The sequence below is a fragment of the Callorhinus ursinus genome, unplaced genomic scaffold (assembly GCF_003265705.2).
Source record: "Callorhinus ursinus isolate GAN/ISIS: 27379988/994484 unplaced genomic scaffold, GSC_fseal_2.0 scaffold6, whole genome shotgun sequence".
In the NCBI taxonomy this organism is placed as follows: domain Eukaryota; kingdom Metazoa; phylum Chordata; class Mammalia; order Carnivora; family Otariidae; genus Callorhinus; species Callorhinus ursinus.
This window is the reverse complement of record NW_027397068.1, coordinates 80,853,136-80,876,681: the sequence shown is the minus strand read 5'-3', so window position 1 is coordinate 80,876,681 and position 23,546 is coordinate 80,853,136. Positions and strand designations below refer to the sequence as shown.

General features: G+C 46.8%; 1 protein-coding gene and 1 long non-coding RNA gene across 6 annotated transcripts in view; one reads left to right on the top strand and one right to left on the bottom strand.

Moving 5' to 3' along the window:
- Window positions 1–23,546, bottom strand: part of FAM120B (family with sequence similarity 120 member B) — a 110,818-nt gene that overhangs the window by 28,095 nt on the left and 59,177 nt on the right. For 4 of the 5 annotated variants that reach the window (XM_073894251.1, XM_073894248.1, XM_025866508.2 and 1 more), the window contains 4 exons: window positions 13,206–13,412; window positions 11,731–11,839; window positions 9,968–10,060; window positions 5,527–5,578 (listed from right to left, as the gene is read on the bottom strand). In XM_073894251.1, the coding sequence (XP_073750352.1) occupies window positions 5,527–5,578; window positions 9,968–10,060; window positions 11,731–11,839; window positions 13,206–13,412 (461 nt within the window). The remainder of the gene's footprint in view (window positions 1–5,526; window positions 5,579–9,967; window positions 10,061–11,730; window positions 11,840–13,205; window positions 13,413–23,546) is intronic. The other variant, XM_025866509.2, reaches the window with a different exon arrangement.
- Window positions 17,851–21,076, top strand: LOC141373026 (uncharacterized). The gene is made up of 3 exons (XR_012378660.1): window positions 17,851–18,083; window positions 20,310–20,387; window positions 20,950–21,076. It is a non-coding gene; the product is annotated as an uncharacterized lncRNA (long non-coding RNA).

Sequence of the window (23,546 nt, the reverse complement as noted above, 5' to 3'; positions counted from 1 at the left end):
TACGGGGTAATGTATCACTGTGGTTTTGATTTGCATTTCCCTGATGATTAGTGACATTGAGCACCTTTTCATGTACCTGTTTGTCATCTGTAAGCCTTCTTTGGAGAATTGTCTATTCAAGTTCCTTTGCTCCTTTTTCAATTGGGTTATTTGGTTTTTTATTTATTTTTTTTTACTATTGAGTTACAATAGTTCCTTTTATATTTTAGATATTAACCTCTTATCAGATAGATATATGGTTTGAAAATATTTTCTCCCATTCTATAGGTTGCCTTTTCATTTTGTTCACTGTTTCCTTTGCTATGCAGAAGCTTTTTACTTTGATGTGATCCCACTTGTATATTTTTGCTTTTGTTGCCTGTGCTTTTGGGGTCATATCCAAAACATCATTTCTAAGACCGATGTCAAGGAGGTTATTCCCTATATTCTCTTACGGGAGTTTTACAGTTTTAGGTCTTATGTTAAAGTCTTTAATCCATTTTTGTGTAAGTTTAGGGTCCAATTTCATTCTTATGCATGTGGATATTCAGTTTTCCCAACATTACTTATTGAAGAGACTGTTCCTTTCTTCATTGTGTATTCTTGGAGCCCCTGTTGAAGATTAACTGACCACTACATATGAGGTTTTATTTTTGGGCTCTCTATTCTGTTCCATTGATCTATGAGTCTATTTTTGTGCAAGTACCACATTATTTTGATTACTTTAGCCTTGTAATACAGTTTGAAGTCAAGAAATGTGACAACTTTAGCTCTGTTGTTCTTTCTTAAGATTGCTTTGGGTTTTCGGGGTATTTTGTGGTTCTATACAAATTTTAGGATTGTTTGTCCCATTTCTGTGAAAAACGCCATTAAAATTTTGATAGGGATTGTACTGAGCCTGTGGATTGCTTTGGGTAGTATGGATATTTTAACAATATTCTTCCAATCTATGAACATTTTACAAAATATCTTTCCATTTATTTATGTCTTCAATTTCTTTCATCGGTGCTTCATAGTTTTCATTATACAGATCTTTCACCTCCTTGGTTAAATTTATTTCCAAATATTTCATTCTTTTTAATGCTATTATAATTAAAATTATTTTCTTAATTACTTTTTTGGATAGTCTGTTGTTGGTGTATAGAAATGCAACTGATTTTTTTTTTTTAAATTTGAGCTTGTATCCTGCAACTTGACTGAATTCATTTAATAGTCCCAAAAGTTTTCTGATGGAGTCTTTAGGATTTTCTACATATGAGATTATGTCATCAAACAGATCTTACTTCCTCCTTTTCAATTTGGATGCCTTTTATTTCTTTTTCTTGCCCAATTGCCATGGCTAGAATTTCCAGTACTATGCTGCACAGAAGTAGTGAGAGTGGGCATCTTGCTCTTGTTCCTGATCTTAGGGAAAGAGCTGTCAATATTTCACCATTGTATATGATGCTAGCTATGGGTTGGTCATACGTGGCATTTGTTGAGATACACTCCTTTTATACTTACTTTGTTGACACCTTTTATAATGAAAGGATGATAAAGTTTGTAAACATATAAAGAAAATATTAACAAAACTAAAGGGAAAAGTAGATAGCAATATAATAATAGCAGGGGAATCTAATACCCCACTTTCAACAATGGGTGTATCATCCAAACAACAAAGCAATAAAGACACACGGGACTTGAACTGCACTTTAAACCAGATGGACCCAACAGACATCTATAATAACAGAGGAAAACATACTCTTCTCAAGCACACAAGAATATTCCTCAGAATAGATTGTACATTAGGTTATAAAGCAAGTCTTAAAAAATTTAACAAGATTGAGGGGTGCCTGGGTGGCTCAGCTGGTTAGGGATCCAACTCTTGATTCCGACTCAGGTCATGATCTCAGGGTCGTGAGACTGAGCCCCTCATTGGGCTCCATGCTGGGCGTGGAGCCTGCTTAAGATTCTCTCCCTCTCTCTCTGTCCCTCACCCCCCTAACTTAACAAGATTGAAATTATATCAAGTATAGTTTCTGATCCCAATGGTGTGAAACTTGAAACCCGTAAGAAGAAGAAAAGTGGAAAATTTACAAATCTGTAGAAATTAAACAACGTATTTGTGAACAACCAATAGGTCAAGGAAGAAATCAAAAGGTATCTTGATACAAACAAAAATAGAACACAACGTACAAAACCTAATGGGATGCAAAAATAATAGGATGCAACCAAAGCAGTTCTAACAGGGATGTTTATAGCAATAAATGCCTACATTAGAAGAAAGAAACATCTCAAATAAACAACCTAACTTTACAGCTCAAGGAACTAGAAAAAGAACATACTAAGCCCAAAGATAGCAGAAAGAAGGAAATAACAAAGATTAAAGATATAATAAATGAAACAAGAAAGATAATAAAGAAAGATAAATGAAACGAAATGGGTTTTTTGAAAAGATATACAAAACTGACAAACCTTTAGCTAGACTACCCAAGAGAAAAAGACAGATGGCTCAAATCAAATTATAAAGAAAGAAAGAAATTAAAACTGATACTACAGAAGTGACAACTATACACACTTACACGCCAACAACTGGATGACCTAGAAGAAATGGATAAAGTCCTAGAGACATACAACCTACCAAGACTGAATCATGATGATTCAGGTTGCCTTTGTGTAAGGCATGATGAGACAGATAATCTGAACAGACCAATCAATGAGAAAGGAGACTGAATCAGTAATTAAAAACCTCCCAACAAATAAAAGTCCAGGACCAGATGGCTTTGCTGGTGAATTCTACCAAACATTTTAAGAATTAATGCCAATCCTTCTCAAACTCTTCCAAAAAACTGAAGGAGAAGGAACACTTCCAAGCTCATTTTATGAGGCCAGCATTCCCTCAACATATCAAAACGAGACAAGGACACTCTAAGAAAACTACAGGCCAATAGCCCTGATGAACAATAATGCAAAAATCCTTGACAAAATACTAGCAAACCAAATTCAACAGAACATTAAAAACATCATACACCATGATCAGTGGTATTTATCCCTTGGAAGCAAGGATGGTTCAACATATGCAGATCAATCAACATGACACAACAAATTAACAGAATGAAGGATAAAAAAAGCCTATGACCATCTCAGTTGATGCAGAAATAGCATTTGACAAAATTCAACACCCTTTTTCTTCCCAAAGATCCCAATGTATTAGATCATGAAATGTCTTCCAAATAATCAAAGAAATATGAAATATTTAATTATGAGTGATATATTATTTTATTTTCATTTTTAAATTGATACATGGACATTTCATCAGAAGACTAGGCTGCAGAAGTAACTAACTTATGCAACAACAAGATTACAGAAACTTATTGCATTGGCTTTTCAAATATAAGAGACTGTACATACTTTATGACTTACTTAAGCTTGTTAATGACTACAAATATTTTACTGACAAGTTGGAGTTCAGATATTATAAAGGGGGAAAACAATTTTCATGGAGGTCTACTCTTTTCGTCTAAGGGATGAGAAATTTATTTCAAAGTTATAAAAATAAGCAGCAAAGAAATGAAACTTCTGGAAGCAACAGTGGTTTCAAAAGAGCAGAAATGAAAGGAATAGAATGTTGACAGGAAACACCGTAAGTGGAATGAAACAAATCTATTTCTAAAGTTGGGGAATCAGGTTGTAGGTCCTACAAAAGCTGCATGGAAAGTAACTAGATATGCAAATGTCCTTCAGAAGGCCTTGCAGGAAGTAGTGTGGATGTTTCAAATGTAAAACCTACAAGTATTTTTTTTTTTAGATTTTATTTATTTCTTTGACAGAGAGAGACACAGTAAGAGAGGGAACACAAGCAGGGGAAGTGGGAGAGGGAGAAGCAGGCTTCCTGCGGAGCAGGGAGCCCGATGTGGGGCTCGATCCCAGGACCCTGGGATCATGACCTGAGCCGAAGGCAGTCGCTTAACAACTGAGCCACCGAGGCGCCCCAAAACCTACAAGTATTAAAACACCTAGAGACTGGGCGCCTGGGTGGCTCAGTGGTTAAGCGACTGCCTTCGGCTCAGGTCATGATCCTGGAGTCCCGGGATCGAGTCCCATATCGGGCTCCCTGCTCAGCGGGGAGTCTGCTTCTCCCTCTGACCCTCTTCCCTCTTGTGCTCTCTGTCTCTCATTGTCTCTCTCTCAAAAAAATAAATAAAATCTTTAAAAAACACCTAGAGACTGCACCCCTGTTTTGGTAAATACTAGATGGGATTTTAAGGTCAGACAAAGCCAGGCGCTCTGCATACTTGAGCTGTTAGGGTAATTCATCAGGGGCAATATGCAAACTGGACTGTGAATATGCTTAGGGCTTATTTTGTTTTTACAGACAGCAACAACTGGCCGTGTCTTCTGGGGAACACGTGTGAGCATTATCTGAGAGTGCTGGGAACCTCCAGAGCCACGGCATGTGGTGCAGAACAGGCCACTAATGCAGGGTGTGTCTTCTAACTTCTGAATCTAGATTTCTTTCCATTATCGATACCCCAGAGGTTGAGTTCAGTACAATTCTGGCCTTGAAATTACAATTCTTAAATTATCTGAGAATTCTTCCATGAAACTTGGAGTATCTAGAACATTTTTTAAAAATAAGTGCTGTTCAGTGCTCCGATAGAGCAACAAATGAACCCCTCATTAGTGGCATCATAAATTAAGCTTCCTGACACTGAACGACTGCCTCCTCCCCCTACACCCCTACAGGCCTCCCGTCTGATGCCTGGTATTTGTCGGCTGGGCCCAGGCCTGCCTCTCCATGCACTGTTGTCAGGAACTCTGAGCTGGAGCCTGGCAAAAGTGAAATGGAAAGGAGGATTTGGCAGGAACAGACCCGTGGGCCACACACCATTATGATTCCCAGGCAGGGCCAGGCCCTCGGTGCAGAGCTGGCTCTCCCGCCAGGAAGGCTTTTCTGTATTAATAACTAGAAACAATTCTTGGAATATATAGGGTATCATGTCTCCAATCCTTACAATCTTTACAATCCAGTGTTAAATTAAAAAAAAGCAGGACAGAGTAAGATTCCAACTCACTAAAAAAAAAAAAAAAAAAAATCAACCACCCCTTATAGACACAGATGGAGAAGTAAGGGTGAAGGTGTTAACAACTGTTTGGGACCACAACCTCTGAAAATAAGTCAAGAGAGCACTTTTTTATAGGATACGAGGGAGAAGTCACCAAAAAGGATGATTTTCCTTTTCATGAAAAACTAGGTCTAGACCCCACAGGCCACTCTCTTCCCAAGGACAACTGCAATGCTGTTCTGAGAGCTTCACTCTCAAGGGTGTCCCCGGGCTTTAAGGCCAGACTCCCCATCTCTTTCTCTCCACCCTTTTTCGAGAAGAAGCAAATTTATCTGCTTTTTTATCTGCAAACCAAGTTAACTTAGCCCCATGTCAGGATTTAACATCTGAATTCTTTTAAAGTTTAGCAACTGATATAAAAGATTTATGTTATAAAGACAGATGCTTTACTTCCATCTTTGATAAAACTGATTTATTCCGAGAATGTAAGTGGTGCACTTACCCAGAAGAGGATGAATGTCTTCTCCAATGGTCAGGCTCATACTGTCTATTTCCTGCACCAAAGAGATATGAAAACCAAAACTCAGTTAATTACGTTTCTCTAAAATTCAAAGAGAAAAAAACCGCACATCTCTAAGCATGTATAAAAACAGCATGCTGAGTTGTATTTGGAGGACAGCACTTCATTCTCTTTTCTGTTGTGGCCACTGTCACTAAAAGTTTGTTGCACAATTATTCCATCAGAGTAGGAAACAATTAATTAAGAGGTGGCTCTGCTGATAGAAGGAAGCAGTGTCCCAACTGCTCCTCCAAATGCCAGTTTCAAGCACCTGCACGGTGTACAGACAGCCTCCGCTGCCAGTGACACCGGGAAATGCATCTGCATGTGCAGATGGCTCACAGGACACTTGGCCAAGGGTGGAGAAAGCAATGTGTGGCTCTTTCTACAGCTGAGTGCAGAGACCCCCGTCCCCATGTAGCTGGCCACTTTTCACCTCCCGCGACACAGGGAGTGTTGGGCGAGAACCGGAAGAGAGCCAACCTGCCAGTAAAATAGGTGGTTGTTTTCACATTCAGAAAATAACACTTTTCCTACAAAGCTTTCCATGCTTCTGCTTGACTGATGATGCCCACGCCTCTCCCGCCGAGGGCAGCCTTTGTGGCCCAGCTGCTCCGGCAAGTGGGAGGCTGGCAGGGGCTTTGGCCAAGGGCTGCATGGTGGGAGAGGGTCACAGCAAGGCCACAGCGAGGTTTCCAGGCCCCACCTTGTTACCACAGATGATCAGAGACAGTTTTACAACAGCCCAGAATTACCACCGACAAGTGAAAATCTGAAGAAATCACAAGCAAATGTGATTTGCTACTGACTGTGGAATTTAACACATCATTTCTCACCAACAGCAAGGAGGTTAAGATGTTCTCACTGTAGAGACTTTGAAGTTCCCGGCCCCAGGGAGGCAGGGAGGTTGTCACCTCTGCTGGTCCTGGGTCCTCTCCCCAGTTCACAGGCCAGGAAGCACATGCTTCACAGGGAGGCTGTTGCCTCTGGCCTTTCCCTGCCTGGCCGACGTGGGCCAGGCTCACGGGGGCGGCACGTCCGCCACTGCTCCTCCTTCTCCTCCTCCCTCCTCTCGGACTGTCTCACAGTGATTCAATACACTCATTCTGAGGCATTTTCAGTTTGACTTAAACAAAGAATTCTGTCTGTTAACTCTGTCTTGACAACTTTCTACTTAGACTACTTACATATCTCTAAAAAATACTAAAATAGGATTTCAAAGGTGGACATAAGCCCGCAAACGTGTGTGGGCCAAGTAAAAATGATGGAATTCTATCACAGTGATGAAACTGAAAAAGTGGATCTCCTGACCTTAAACAATGTTCCAGTTCTAATAAAAGACTGTATGTGCGTGTGTGTGAACATGTATCTCGTACAGAGATATCTGAAATCAGATAACATATTGGTACTGCCAATGAAACTTTTGTGAACATTTTTCCACGTGAGACAAAACGCAAATGATACATACTGTCCTTGCTTAACTACGGTCTTGCCAGAGACTTTTAATTTCTTGCACCTCCATGCCCAAATTCTTTTTTCTTTTAATTTTTTGAGTGCAGCTGACACGATGTTACATTAGTTCAGGTGGTCGGCAAGTGGTTCCACAAGTCTGCGTGTTCTGCGGTGCCCAACACGGCCTAACTGCCATCTGTCACCACATGCACCTGACGACACCAGCGACTGCTCCCGAAGCCTGCATGCCCACCCCAAATTCTGAAACCTGATCCTAACTCAGCACTCACCACTGCAATTTTGCCTTTGACCTGAGGTCTCGCAGGGCATGGGTTTCAGCCCCGAGCCCTCCTGCACCACCGTCCCGTCTTCCGTGTGACCACCGTGGTCCTATCCCCTGAGGAGGGATTTCCTGCAAACCAGGACACCTGGGAAAGCGTCAGGCTCTGGCTGTTGCATCTGTTATGGTCTCCTTGCTTCTACATAACCAGAACAGAAGACGGAAGACATGCTTCTCTAGGCCTTGCACCCAGTCTGACAAACATCCTAAGCGTTCCAAACGTTCCCTGAAATTTCAGGTGGTCATTGTACATGAGGGAACGCCCGGAGGCTCTGTCATCTGCTCAGGTCAGGTCACTGGTGAGTGGTGGGTCCTGCCTGTGAGAACCCACTGCAGCAAGCTTCCTCTGGGAAAGAGCAGACATATGAAGACAGCTCCAACACTCACTGCTCTGAGAGGCTCGAATTCAAGGACCCAGTGGGGCCACTGCACCTGGCTTGCCTGGAACCCCAGGACTCAGAGCTGGCAGGACACCAAAGTCTGCCCAGGCTGGATGCTGCTGACGTGGCAAGGAGCACAGTCTAGGGAGCGTCTAAGGGGAGGCATGCATGCATACGTGCTGGCTGCGTGCGCCACCACAGGCACACACCCTAGCCAAGGGCCCCAGCTGATGTGCTCATCTCCCCGAGACTCGTGGTCCCTCTCCCACCCGTTGCCAGGCTTAACCTGCAGCCCTCCCCACCCTGACTTTGTATTGTCTCAGGTTTCCTGAATTCCTGAGACCCAGCAGGAAGAAAAGGAGACAAGCCCAGGCCAGAGAGAATTAAGAGGAATGTTACCATTTCCTACACCAGTGACAGCAGGGACCCTGGGGAGGACTTTGTCATCTGCTTAGAGGAAACACAGGGAGGATTATGCACGCCCCGTAGTGCCAGGCTGCCTGAAAGATGTCCAGGATGCCTTCCCTCACCCTGCTTTCCTGAGCTAGGTAGGTGCCTTCTAATCCTCACCTAGAGGGGCCAGGGTCGTAGGTGTCTGACACCACAGCTTCAAGGGTGACAGGTGCCCAGGGTCCTGCTACTTAAACATACCTGGGATGGGATATCCAGACAGACAGAGCTGGGACCTGACTCTGCGCCCATCACACGCTTATATTTCAAACACAGTATTGGTACCTAAATTCAAACCCTGTTAGTATTACAAAATAGGAGCTTTGTATTGAAGGTGTGCGGGCTCTGAGCTCTACGGGGCGGGCTGGTGACTACGGGAATACCTACTCAGAACGGATACATGGAGTATCTAGTTTGGAGTGAACTCCAGGGCTCTGACCAATGCTGTGAGGCCCTGGAAGGTCTGCTCCTTTGCTGTCTGCCCAACTTTACCTCCCATGAGCCTCCCTCCCATTGACCCTTCCAGCCACACACGGCTCCCTGGGGCCCTGCCTTCTGCGCACGCCCCTCCCGTAGGCACCCCGAGGCCGCCCTCTCAGATACCCACTCACCGTGTGGATGCGAGCCCACAGCAATGGCTGTCGCAGTATGATTCAAGGTAAGCTGACAAACCCTCTTGTGGCCTCTGGGTTCCCTTTTGCAGTTTAGTTCAATAAACCGCAGCTCCTTCTACATTAAAAGCAATCTCAAAAATGCTTGAGGGGATGGGGAAGGGATTTGCCCTCCTCTAATTTAGGCTGAGCTAGCAACACTCAGATCTGGGTGGAGTCACCGCGTGCCTGTGCTGGACGAGGTGGGAATGGGGGGGCGCTGCTCCGCGCCCCGGGTTGACCGTTGAGGAGCTTCAGGTGACAGTGGTGTCAGGACTGGCTAGGTGGACTCTGCAGGGACACCTACAGCAGCTGTAAATCTTACAGAGCTCTTCTCTGTCCCCCAGGGCTGGGCATTAGAGTGGACACCCAGATTTCTGCCAGAACAAGAGGCAACCGACCGGGAGAGGCTCAGATTCCCCGCAGCAACATCCCAAGTGAGGAGATGCAGTGGCCACCACACAGGGCGACCGAGACACGCAGCTTTGCTTAATGACAAAGACTCGCTGTGCTTTAGGGTAATAATGTGAGTACTCTGTGAAATCTCTACACGTTTCAGGGCTTGCAAAAAACTAAATTAAATTAAAGGTTTGTATGTATTTGCAAGGATAAAATTGTAAATTTAGGTAATATAAAAGTCTCTACAGTTAGGCTTTGAAAACTAAGGAATTTTGAATTTAAATACTGATGAGGTTTTCTCTGTATTTAAAATGTAAATTACTATGTATTAAATTCAGCTTTATGCATGAAAACCAGACATCTGTACTACACACCCAAGAAGTAAAGAATTCATTTTATTTCCTTGATCACCCAAAAGGGTCTTACGTATACAAAAGCCAAATCACAGAACATATCAAAATACTCTTTTTTCATTAGAGGGATGCATTGCATGAAACCTTTACAAGAGCCTTTCTTTGAGTAAATTATAAAAAATAGGGTCTTGAACAGATGAATGGATTGACAGAAAACAGAGTGGCAAGGAGCAGAGATAGACCAGCACGGAGCTTGGAAATTCTGTCTCTACTTCACTCAGCAATGAAATTAGAGTATCAGCAGAAGCATGGTGCCAAGACAACAGCATTGCGAGCAGTCCATGGCCGCTGGCCTCTTACCTGGTCCCTGGTCCCTCCAGTGCTGTCCTTGGCCTGCCCGGCTGTACCCGGAGCTCGTCCTGTGGGAGCCAGATCCCTGCCTCCCCCACCTGCCTGTGGGGACACGTGATCAGCACGTTAGGAGGCTACCACAGGCCTAACCCCAAGTGACACATTACATCTAAGAGGGTAGCAAGGCGGCACCAGGTCCACAGTTCTCAAGCTTCGGTTTCCTTAAATCACAGGAAAAGCCCATGAAAAATGTGGACCGAGGGGCCACAGCTGGAATGGGAGGGTGGACGTCCGAATTTGAACATGTTCCCCCAGAGGGGACCCGTGCAGGTGACAGACAAGCAGCCTGGAGGACGCTGGGCCAGAGCAGGGCCCGTGGTCGTCAGTTCTGACTGACCCTGCCTCCCGAGGGCAAGGGCCCGACTCTGCAGGCCGCCAGCGCTCAGGCTCTGGGTGAGCAGGGGTCCCGGGACTCTGAGAGCCAGACCACGGTGTGCGCTCCCCTCGACTCTCCACACACTTAACCACCCTCAAGTTTCCTCTCTGACATTCCTGAGCTCTGACACCTTCTACCCCTTGGTCTCCACTAGAATTTAACATGACAAAGTCCGACTAAGCTCCTGCCAGCTGAAAGCAGCCTGCATTCTGCTGCCTGCAGCTTCTGCTCAGGAACCCGAGGCACTGGGCACGCAGGACAGGCCGCCAGCCCAGTTTGGGCACAGGCAACAGAGGCAGAGTGCTGCACATCTATTTTGCAAGGAACAAGCTCTTGCTCTGGGGTCTCAAACCCTGCCTACCCTCAGTTGGCGGGAGAAAACTAAAGGGCAGACAAAAGGGCAGGACGAGGTGGGAGCCTGTGACCCCGGGAAGCAGGGAGGGAGCCCCGCTCCTACCCCGCAACTCTCCTTCAGGCAGGCCCCAAACTGTCTCTCAGAATGAGACCTGCACGGCCAATGGCCAGCAGAGCCCCCGAAGGCAGTGTGGGGGGTAGGAATCAGGGGGTGTTCTCTAACCCCTCCAAGGAGAGAGAGGGAGCTGCTCCAGTGAGAGGCACAGACCCTAACAAAGGAGGGTGTGAGATAATCCAACTCATCAACAGGCTGATCTCTAAGACAGCCAACTTCCGGAATAAAGAATCATCCGGTCAGTAAGATACACTGTTCCATCTCACATGTTAGTTAACTGGTGAACGCAACAGAAGCTCCTCATCACTGGTGAAGGTGCAGAGGTGAAGGTTTTTAGAAAACAAGTTGGCAACATTTATCTAAATTTGACTGCATATTGACCTGTAGTTTGCAAACTATGGTGCTCTGTTTTAAGGAAATAATGTACATAAAATGGGAAAAAATGGAAGCCACTTCCGAGCTGGAGTACTAAGCATACGCACGCACACCACTGTCAGAGGGGAGTATGGACAAGCAGGATGCACAATCGCACAGGAGATCATCACGATGAGATAAAAGCACAGAAAAATAGTGCAAACACACATTACCTGTCCACATTTGTGCTCTTGACAGAATACAGGTTATTTCTATTTCCTTTTGTTTTCTATGCTAAATTTTATTACGAGAAGAAAGAGAGCCCACGGGGGAGTTCTGCGTCATAGGATGAGCAGGGCTGCCCTCTGGGAGACACTTTTCCTAAAGGGACCAGAACTGAAACTGTAGGTAGCAGCAAGCGTGGTCAGTCTGCATCGCATCCCAACCTCCCGGGCCGTCCTGCATTGTAAGGCCAGCCCCGGCAGGGGTGGGGGCCCGTGATGCCATGCCCACCTGGCTGGTGTGAGCGCCAAAGCTGCCTGCTGATGATGCGTCTGTTCTCCTTCACGCACGCCTTGCACACGACCGACTTCAGTGTGTGGAACTTGGTCAGCCGGGACCTCTACAAACAGAGCAGACGGCGTGAGCAGTGGCAGGCCTGTGCATGCACTCAGGAGACACAACAGTGGCCACGGGGTCCAAGGACACTGGGTGAGTGTTTCCTTCAACACTGAAACTTAACAAGAGGTTCTCAGAAAACTGACATTCTCCTGAGTCCCCAGGGAAATAACATTAGTGCTACATCCCTTCTGGTCTTCTGCAGGTTAAACAGTCACTTCCAAAAGATCTCCGAGTTCTGTGGTGACATCTGGGCCACGACCACACAGTCCTTCCAAACAAACCTGGGCCGGTCATCTGGGTCCTCAGCCCCTCAAGTGGTGACACTTCAGAAGCAGCAGCCGCGGGGCAAGGGATGGACCTGCCCCTCCGGGCCACTTCATTTACTGCTGACACGTGGCCCCACCTGCCTGAACCTGAGGTCACCCTGTCCGTGGCCAGAACATCAGACACGGGGCCACAACTGGGGGTTTGCAGGTGGTGACTGCAGTCTGCTCTGCTCTGACCCTTCCCCACTCCCGAACACGGGGACAAGCCCGATCTGAGCAACACCCTCCCTCATGACCCTGCCGCTGTCTGCACACAATACTAGCTGCTCCTAAATCCCAAAGGACACCCTGGGTTTTTGTTTGGTTTTTGTTTCTCTCCGAATGTTTTCTGTCTGATGTGAAGCTCAGGATGCTTTTTTCTCATGGGTGGTGACTGCTCTGCGGGCCGCAGGGTCTCGCGCATACTTGCAGCTATTACAGCATGCTCCAAGTGAGCTTGGCGGGAGCCTTCCTTGGAAACCGCCGAAGAATCATGGAGCCTGGACATCGCATAGCCAACAACCCCAACTAAACCAGCAGCCTTCAGGGGATATTTTCAAGTAAATACATGGTCATTGCTCCTATTGAATTAGTCTGATGTCTGCAAAGGCACCTCTGGGGAAACATTCCTTCTTGATTCAGGAAGGGTAAGGGAGAGAAAGCACTTCAAGAGGGGGCCGTGGTGGACTGGGTGGGGTGCTCCCTGCCATCCCTCAGCAGGAGTTTGGGGACTCAAGCCCTATGGCAGTATTTTGTGAGAAGCTATGGGATATGCTGACGCTGAAGCTTTCGGCCTCCCAACCTGTGTTTCTGCCTTCCTGGAATAATGCAACCCTCTATCAAAAGAGCAGTAATTTCAACCATGTAATCAACAGTGAGTGTAAACTGGGTAAAATTTCAAAGTCTGGGAACATGTCCATCCTCCACTGGGATGTTTCTGGGAGACATGTTTGCTGGGACAGAGAGAACTCATATCTGGCCAAGGACTCTGAGCATTAGGATGCATTTGGGCACCTGACCTCAAACCTACTGTCTGTGAACGTGAAGAAACTGTGAACTCACATTTTGTTCCACGAGAGCCTCCACGGTATACCCCTTCTCCGCCTGCAGGTACTTCTGATGAAACAGCTTCCCGTCAAATACATTCCAGGGCATGAAGTCACTCATCCTCCAGGGGAAGCCGCACGCGCTGTTGACCAAGACCAGAGTGGTGAGGCCGCGGACCAGGAGGGAGCCAAGCTGCACAGCTCGGGGGTCGATGTAATCAAGCTGTGGGGTGCAGACAGAGAATGAAAAGGAAGAGTCATGCACACGGGGATGCAGACACGCTGTACCTCGGCGCCGCATGGCAGCCACCTGGTGCTGTGCCCACCAGCCCCCTCGGGGAGCGCCGCTGACCACGGGGACATGAGGGGCAGCTGCATCACGAGTGTGCACGCTCATGTGCACACGCACCGTGCACACCCCAGACATTTGCCCAGGCCTGTGTGTACAACTCAGAACTGCCCCTTCACATGTCAAAGTTGCAGGCCACCAGGAAAATACTGCAAGTTCATCTGCTTCAGGTGTACCTGGAAAAACTTTCTTTAAAAGCAAAGCAAAGGAAGAGAAGCCAAGAGAGTACTGTTTGAGATACTGATGAGCTCACTGTATTCTTAAAAAGCACACTCAGTTGTTCTAATTAAAGTATTAATTATCTCATAGGGCTGATGAGTGGATAACTTTTTACAAATTAAGTCATGCAAATATAAAGTATTTCTTTTTGTTGTCAAATCTACCCTGACATCACACATTCTCACTGTGCGTGGACAGAGCCATGTCCGCTTCTGGGATGTGGGGCCCATGCTGACTGCCCACATGTGAACGGATAACCTAGCATGTGTCCACCGAATCTCTCGGTGTCTGGCTGACCACCACGGCTCAAATTAAATAGTGGCTATTTTAAATGTCACTGCATATCCAATACAGTTTACAAAACCAAAATAAACCATGAAAGAAGTCATAGACGTTTTATCCCCTTTATAAGTAAGGGTTCACTTCACTTAAAATAAAACTGATCATCATTTAAAGAAAGTTATCATGAGGGCACCTGGGTGGCTCAGTTGGTTAAGCGACTGCCTTCGGCTCAGGTCATGATCCTGGAGTCCCGGGATCGAGTCCCACATCGGGCTCCCTGCTCAGCAGTGAGTCGGCTTCTCCCTCTGCCCCTCTTCCCTTTTGTGCTCTCTCTCTCAAAAAAAAAAAAAAAAAAAAAAAGTAATCATGAACTGTGATTATCCCAGAGTTAATCTAAGGTTTGTTTTGTTTTTTTATTAAAGATTTTACTCATTTAGAGAGCTCGAGAGAGCATGAGCAGGGGGAGCGGCGGGCAGAGGGAGAAGCAGGCTCCCCGCTGAGCAGGAAGCCTGACAGGGGACTCGATCCCAGGACCCTGGGATTATGAGCTGAGCCCAAGGCAGACACTTCACTGACTGAGCCCCCCAGACGCCCCACTCTAAGGTTTAATCAAAGTGTGCTTGTTGTACAGCACAGCTTCTTATACTGTCCTAAGAAGGGCAACCACGGAACAGGTTTGTGAGGCTGAGGGGCGCTGACTGATGAGAAGTGGATGTCCTCACTCCTTCTGCTCTGCAGGCACCTGCAGGTGAGGCCTGTGCTGGCTGGCCGCTCCCCATCACGCTACGTGCCTCACCTCTGGCCCTGCAGAACTCTCCGCCACCTCACTGTGCATCGAGCTCTTGCACTTCCCCAACTATACATGTGCTGTCACTGTCTGGAACTGCCCCGTCCTAGGGCTCAGGGTCACGTGGGGCTCAGCCCTCCTGTCTGGACAATGCACCACGGGATAACTGGACTCCAGAAGGTCCCATCTTCTCTACCTCCTCCTTGCAAACTTCAAGCAGCCCTGAGCTTCCGGAACCACCCCGGCCCCATCACTGTGGGCCCTCGCCCCAGCGCTCAGACCACAGTGACTACTCGGTGTCAGACCAGCCTGTGGGAAGGGCGCCCTGATAACAGATGTGATGTATTTTTTCCGCGCGCTGGGGGCACGTCTCTAATTTGGTAGATTTTTCTGTAATGGAATCAATTCTTGTTCCTGTCTTGTGTTCATCACTTCTGTACCTACCTGTCTGTTTTAAAGTAAATTATAAAGGAGGTATACCAGCCCCAAAGCATGGATCCCATGTGCACCACGTGAATTTTCACGAACCGTGCAACCACCACTTAGGCCACAAAGCACATGCTGCTAGTATCACAGAAGCCCCGGCTGGCCTCCCTGTCACCCTCACTGCCCCCGAAAAGTAAGCTCTAACCACTCCAACTGTAGCTGGTTTTACACGCTTGTGAATTTACAGGAACCAATCAGGCAGCGTGTGTCCTGCTGTCTCTGGCTTCTTCGGGGGACACTCTTCGTGAGGCTCGTCACACTGTGAGCAGCAGGGCTGCCCTCGCTGTCCTAGCGCACGCACCGCACACGGGCTTTCCACAGGGAATGCTGGGATTCTATGCGTGGCTCTGGGGATCACGGACAACTTTAAATGGGGAGTCTTCTTTAAGGTAGATTCTTTCAGAAATGTTGTGCCTGTCTTGGAGAGATTTTGTATAGATTTTTGTTTTTTGCTGTTTCATGTTCTTTCTTTGCTGTTAGTGTAAACATAAAAAAAACTGCAGGGTTATTTTTACTTGCTATTGTTCTATAGAATACATTTGGGTTGTATATGCTGACTCTGTATCTAGCACCTGTTAAGTCTGGTTACTAATTCTAAGGGCTGTGCTCTGTAGACATGATTTTCCATTTATACAATCATGCCATCTGTCAATGATGATAAGTTTTATTTCTTCTAAACCCTACGCCTTTTATTTCTTTCCTCAGACTGCTCTTCTTGCCAAGGCTCCCAGTTTAACAGAAGTGCTGAAAGAAGGTACCCTTGACTCACTCCCACTAGAGAGGAAAATCTTTCAATATTTCACCATTAAGTATAATTTCTGCTATAGATTTTAATCTTTGCTACATTAAGGAAGTTGCCTTCTAGTCTGAGTTTACTGAGAGTTTTTATCATGAACAAGTACTGAATTTAACCACATAGTTTTTCTGCACCCCTTAACAAAAACATACACTTTTTCTTATTTATTGTGTTATACCGAATCACACTGGTTTTCAATGTTAAATCGACTTTCTATCAATTTTATGTATTGCCAGATTCAATCTGCTAACTTTTGTCTGGAAGTTTTGAATTTATTTTCATGAAACAGAATGGCCTCTAATTTTCATGTGTTCTCTGTCTTTGGTACCAAGGTTTTGCTGGATTTGTTAAGACAAGCTGGATTAATAACCCTGATGCTGCTTCTTCCTGAAGTTCAGGGCTGTTGGCCAGGAGCCACTGGGATTTGCATTTTCCTTCAGAGTCAATGTGTTCAGTAGATTTATAACCATTTAGATTCTCTATCTTCTCATTTCAGTCTTATTATGTTGTTTTTCAAGGAATATGTTCATTTTACCTAACCATCCAAATTTACTGGTATAGTGTGGTTCCTAATATCCTCTGATTCTCTCTTTTTAAAAAAGTTTTTTTTTTTTTTTTAAGATTTTATTTATTTGACAGAGAGAGAGACAGCGAGAGAGGGGACACAAGCAGGGGGAGTGGGAGAGGGAGAGGCAGTCTTCTCGCAGAGCAGGGAGCCCGATGCGGGGCTCGATCCCAGGACCCCGGGACCATGACCTAAGCTGAAGGCAGACGCTTAACGACTGAGCCACCCAGGTGCCCCTAAAAAATTGTTTTCTTTATTTTAGAGAGTGAGTGAGCAAATGAGTGAGGAGAAGGGCAGAGGGTGAGGGAGACTCTCAAGCAGTCTCCATGCTGACTCCTCTCACCATGACCTGAGCCAAAACCAAGAGTCGGACACTTAAGCGACTCAGCCACACAGGACAGTTAATATGCCAGGCTTTGCTGGCCCTGTACAGTCTCTGTTGAATGTTCTTCTTTTTTAGAAACAACACTTTAAAAATATAAAAACCATTCTTAGCTTGCAGGACGGTACAAAAACAGGCTGTGGGCTGGATTTGGCCCACAGGGCCATTGTGTGCTGAGCCCTGTTCTCAAGTCTGCCACAGTAGGGTTTCTCTTTGCCATCCTGCCAATCTTCGTTTCAAATATTTCTGAAGCTGCCCATGCACACTTGACCCAGTTAGAGAGTCACTGGCACGCTCCTGGTGCTGACCATCACCCTCTCTCTAGTGAGGATCCCCACTCGAAGTCCACTTTTTCTCATCTAGTCACACCGGCTCCTTAGGGTGAGTGCACAGTGTACCTTGCCCTCATCTTCCAGCGTCCTGGCATCTCTCCACCTTAGACGTGTGTCTCGTAGGCAGCACATGGTTGGTTCGGGTTTATTTTGCAATGACAACAGATCCACAGGAAGCTGCAAAGGTTGTATGGAAGGTCCCACAGATGCACCCTCATCCCCCGCAGTGCTAACATCCTACATTCCACAGTGCAGCATCAAGACCAGGAGACGGGTCCTTCCACATGCACGGACATGTGTGATGTCACACACACCACCTGGCTAACCACCACTACCACCGTCAGATACGGAGCCTCCCTTGTGCAGAGCCCTGCCCTGCCCCAGCCTCCATCTCTCCAACCGTGGCATTCTGGGAGTGTAGCCGTGTGGGGACTGGCTTCCTCATTCAGCACAACCCCCTGAGATCCGCTCATGCTGCTGTGTGTGTCGGGCCCTCTCTCTCATGGCTGGCCCCACCCCACAGTGTGGACGGGCCAGCTGGTGTGAGCGTTTGCTTAGTTAAAGACATTGTTCTTGTTCCCAGCTCCTGCTGTCACATGTGCAGCTGCTGGGAACGCTCACGTCCAGGTCTGGGGTGAGCAGAAGTCTTCACTTCCGCGGGAAAAAGGCCCAGGAGGGGGACTGTTAAGGCATGCGGTAAGTGCATGCTTAGCTTCCTAGGGAGCTGACGCACCTATAGCCAAAGCGCTCCCACCGCCGCGTAGGAGACTGGTGTGCAAGTACCCATCCTCCTCGAGGGGCCTGCCGCGGTCACGGGGTGCGGTCTGGGCTGCTCTGCACCCGGCCCCTCACCACAGCTTTAATGAACGCTGAACAACCTTCCACATGCTTGTTTGCCAGGCAAACATCTTTTTCAGTGAAATGTCTGTTTACGTCTTTTGCCCACTTTTTAAGCGGACTGTTTGGTTTTTACTACTGAGTTTTGAGACTCCTTATATTTTCTACTTACAAGACCTTTGTCAGACATGTTGGCAAATATTTTCTCCCATTCAGTAGCTTGTTGTTTCCTCATTTTTACAGACCAAATGTTTTTAATTTTGATGAAGTCCAACTTACTACTTTTTTTCTTTTATGGATCATGCTTTTGATGTGAAACCTAAGAACCCTTTACGCAGCCCTAGATTCCAAAGTTTTCTATTTTTTACCCAGAAGTTCTACAGTGGTACATTTTGCATTTAGCTGGGTGTTCTACTTAAGTTAATCTTTTGCATGAATGGCCAGGTTAAGAGTCCTTTTTTTGTCTGTGATTGTGCAACTGCTCCAGCACCACCTGTTGACAAGACTTCTGTGCTTCATCAAAATCGGGTGGCGGAACCTGTGTGGTTCTCTGCCTCAGTCCCACTGACGCGTGTGTCCGACCCTCAGCCAATCCAGTCTTGATTAGTTCCATAACAAGCTATATTATCAGCCATATTAACAAGCATTATTCCTCCCATGCTATTCTTTCTCTTCAGAACTGTTTTGGCTGTATTTTACTACTTCTGCTCTTCCATATAAATTTTAGAATAATCTTGTCATATCAGTAGCAACCAAAAATCCTTGCTGGGGGTTTTGCTAGGAATTGTCCATCAGTTTGGAGAGAAGGGACCTCTCCATTGTGTAGAGACTTGGAGTCCGTGAGCACGATGTGTCTGTCTGTCCATGAACTCAAGCTTCTTCTGACTTCCTTCCCCAGCACTTTGTAATTCTCGGCACACAGATACTATACCTGTCTGTTAGGTTATACCTTGGTAATTCATTTTTGTGGAACAATTTTAGTGGTGTTACCTTTTAAGCTTAATATATAGAGATGCAATTGTGGTCTTTTTGTTTGTTTTTACGTTGATCTTCAGCCTGAGATCTTGCTGAACACTTACTAGCTCTAGGAGTTTTGTGATGGATTCCTTGGGATTATCTGTGATTCTAGAGAATCATGTCATCTGCAAACTGGGACCGTCTTTCTGTCCCTCTTCTGTCCCTTGGTGATCTGCAGGCCTTTTAGTTCCTTTCCCTGCCTCAGGGCACAGGCCACACCTGCTGGCTCCGTGCTCTCGAGAGGGGTGGTGCGAGCAGATATACCGGCCTTAGTCTCCGCCTCAGGGGGAGGCATGCAGCCTTTCTCTGGTATGCATGATGTCAGCTGCAGGGGATTTTGGAGATATTCTTTATCGAGCTGAAGAAGGCCCCTTCTATTCCTATTCTTTGAGGTTTCATCACGAATGGGTACTGAATTTTGTGAAATGTTTTTTTCCGAATACCTGATATGATCCTGTGATTTTTCCTCATTAGCCAATGAGAGAATTACACAGACAGGTTTTTGAATTCCGAATCAGCCATGCACCCCGGCAATGAACAATCCCACTTGGTCATGGGGTATACTTTTTACATACTGCTTGGTTTGATCTACTAACATTTTGTTAAGGATTTCTGTATCTATGTTCATGAGGGACACTGGCCTGACATGTTCTTTTTTTTGTAATTCATTTATGTGGTTTTGGTATCAGGGTAATACTGGTCTCATCTTCTTATATTTTCTGGAAGACAATGCGTAGAATTGGCATTAATTCTTTGAATGCTGATAAATGATCCAGGGAAACCAACTGGGTTACAGGTGTATTCTGGAGAGCTTAAAAAAAAAAAACTATGAATGAAACTTCCTTAACGGTGATCTAGCTGTCTAAAATCTATTAGATAATGGGTGGATTGCAGCCACTTGTGCTTTGGGGGGATCTAGTCCACTACATCTAAGTGGCTGAATTTGTGTGTGTGCAAATTTGTGTGTGCGCAAAGCTTTCTGTTGACCCCTGTGCTCTTCGCAGGGTCTGCGGCGACAGCCTGTCTACTCCTGACTGTGGCCAATTATGTTTTCTCCTTTCTTACCAGGCAAACACGCTGGAGCAAAAGTGGTGCCCAATGCTTGGCTAACCTTCCCGGACTTCTGTTTTCTACAGTCTTGACTCCGTAATTCTTTATGATCCTTTTAGCCATCTGATACTTAAGAGATTTATTTTTTTTTAAACATATTTTTTAGGTTTTCTCTTTGTTTTCAACATGAAAATCCATCCGGACTACCTCAGTCTCCCACTCCTGAAGGCAGCCCCAGCACACTTTGTCTCCTCAGCCAGGGGTCTCAACATTTTCATATCATAAATATTTTTGGCAGTCTAGTGAAACCTATGGATTCTTTCTCTGAATAACATTAAATAGATACAATAAAATAATAGGCTTATAAAAGAATTAATTATAATGAAGTACAGTTTAAAAAAAATTTTTTTTTTTTTAAAGATTTTATTTATTTGACAGAGACACAGAGAGAGGGAACACAAGCAGGGGGAGTGGGAGAGGGAGAAGCAGGCTTCCCGTGGAGCAGGGAGCCCGATGCGGGGCTCGATCCCAAGACCCTGGGACCATGACCTGAGCCGAAGGCAGACGCCCAACAACTGAGCCACCCAGGCGCCCCTAAAAAAACATAAATTTATGATATAGGAATTTACCCACTTCTTTGTATATCTTTAAATAATAGGGCAGCGGGTGTAGTAACTAATCTGGAGACAAGGATGACAGGAAAGGACACACACGGATCTCTCCAACTGTGAGGTGACATCGGATCCTCCGTGATCCCTACTGGTGACATGGCCACAGCTGCTGCTATTATTACTAGGATTTGTGGACTCTCTTGTAAAGGAAAGGATGAATTTCAGTTAGAAGTTGGTGAAAATAAAGATGTATTTTTTCCTGTTCCAGTCCATACACTCTCATTTCAAGAATCCTTACAATTATATCCCATGTACACCAGCAATTCTGGGCATGACAAAAATAAACACGCGCGGTGGCAGGTGAGCACTTTAAATAGACAGGCCATAACCCTGAGACCGGCACTTGCTTTCCTTATACTCAGGCAGAGTCTTTGCAGGAGGGTTTGCCAAGTGTGTTCATTGAGGGTACTCCCACCAGCAGACATGGGCACTTTTGGAACCGCTAGCACAGTTTTAATTATCAGGTGCTAAAAATAAACTCTAAACCAAGAAAAACACAATAAACCAGAAATAAAGTCAGTGTCTTGAAGGGCTGGATGTGTAGATAATTTCATTTCTCAAACACAATCCTGTCCCTTTGGATTCCAACTTTCGAGGTTAACTGTTCTGTTCTCAGGGCTTTCTCTGCTGCCCAGAAAGGGCCATGCCCTCTGGCGTGAGGGCTCAGGAAATGCCACGTGAGCCCTGAAGAGACGGCGCACACAGCAGGTGGTACTGAAGTAGGAAACTTCCTTCTCCTCCCTGGGGTGCCCACAGCCACACTGTCCCCCTGTGAACAGCCCCCGTCCCTCTCCCTCCCCATGTTCCCCATCCCTCCAGGCGCCCCTGACGGGAGGGGTGTCTCACCCTCTCTGGCCTCAGCGCTGCCCCGCTTCTCTTCAGAAGCTGCTCTAGGTTCAAGTCCGACATGAATGTCCTCACCCTTTCTCCGGACGGCCCCCCGTGCTTGGGCGCTCTGCCCCTTACGCACCCGTCTCCCCTCCAAGCTCTCTGCCATCCTTCATGAGGGTGTTCTCAGGACTCCTAGCTGACTTCCTTTTGCTACAATCCCAATGGGCTCATGTTTCCCAAATCCATCTCCAATGCCAACTCTCCCCAAGCTTCCGGCTTGTAGGACCCACTGTCCAGACACACATCGCACATGGGACCCTCCCCAAACTGAGCTCTTTATGTCTCACCTCGGACACCCAAACTAGGAAGATGGGATCCCCACATCTGGGTCCTCCACCTCAGCCTGTAAGCGTTCCCTGAACCCTACCAAGCCTGCCTCCTGGACACGTCTCACCTTCCTGTGGCAGCCCCCAAACCCTTGTGCTAGGCCCCTCGCCAGACCCAGTCCGTCCCCACTCTGTGACCTGTTTGGACCGGCACATGTGGCCCTCGGAGGGCTGCCTGTCATTCTGCTGCCGGAGGCCCCCCCCACACATGCAGGGGAGTCCCAGCTGTGACCAGAGCCACCTTCTCAGTCTCTAATTTTTTTGCTCCCTTCTGAGGCACTCCTGTCCTTACCCTATTCTCACCTCAGTTCCATCAAATTCCAGCCCAGGGGCAAACGCCTGGAGGAGAGAAGGGGACAGGAATGCCCTCCCACCCCAGGAGGCCTGCTCACCACAGTCACACTCCCGCTGAACCCAGCCTCCTGGGATCGCCTCCTTCCCTTTCCTGAGCACCCAGGGCAGGTCTGACAGAGTCAGCGTTCTGACTGCTACTGAATGAGTGAGTCTGCTGCTTAAATACCAGAACATCATATACAATGTATTTACTTCTCCATCAACTGCTGATGCCCTTCAAACGGACGGGCAGAGGGTCTCTATTAGGGGAGTGGGCTGACTCCACGTCACAGCATGATGCTCATGTACAAGGACACAATCATGGCCTTCCTGTGTACGTGCCATGTGACACAGGGCACGCTGTGAGTCCACACACGCGAGGCCACAGTAGGCCCAGGCCAAGGCGCACGCTGTTAAGACCAGCGCACACTCCTGACAGCTGTGTACCAGCTGCCATTCTAGAACTATCTAGAACCATCTAGAACCTAGACCCTGCTGTCCATATGTGTGCACGCAATGAGTGCTCCACAGTGAGCTCCCCGTTTGGCGTGATGCTGAAATAGCAAACTCCAAGCCGGGGCACTGCTCACAGCAATGGCCACACAGTGGGCAGGCTCCACACTAACAGCTTAAGTGCAGCTCAGGAGTGGCCCAGGTACCGCAGCTGCTGCAGGAAGAGCCAAAGCTGGGAGTCCGCCATTCCAGCCAAGGGACTGTGAACCATCGTGTACCTTCTGCGGGGCCCAGTGGTCTCGCCGGGTGCTCATGAGTTGCACATGCACTGCGAACGTGTAGGTCCTGCCCTCAAGGAACTGAAGTATAACGGAATAAAGACAGAATTTACACCAGAACATGACCTACTCATGTCCTCCAAAAGCCCTTCAAAAGCAAAGCTCTCCAACTGCTTGAAAAGTCACGATGTGCTGCAAGGACAGAGGAGAGGAAAGGTAACACGGTGCTGTCCGGCAGAGCTCCTCCGGGAGACAACTCGGCCCCACTGTCCAGACACACGGCACTATGCGCTGACGGATGGA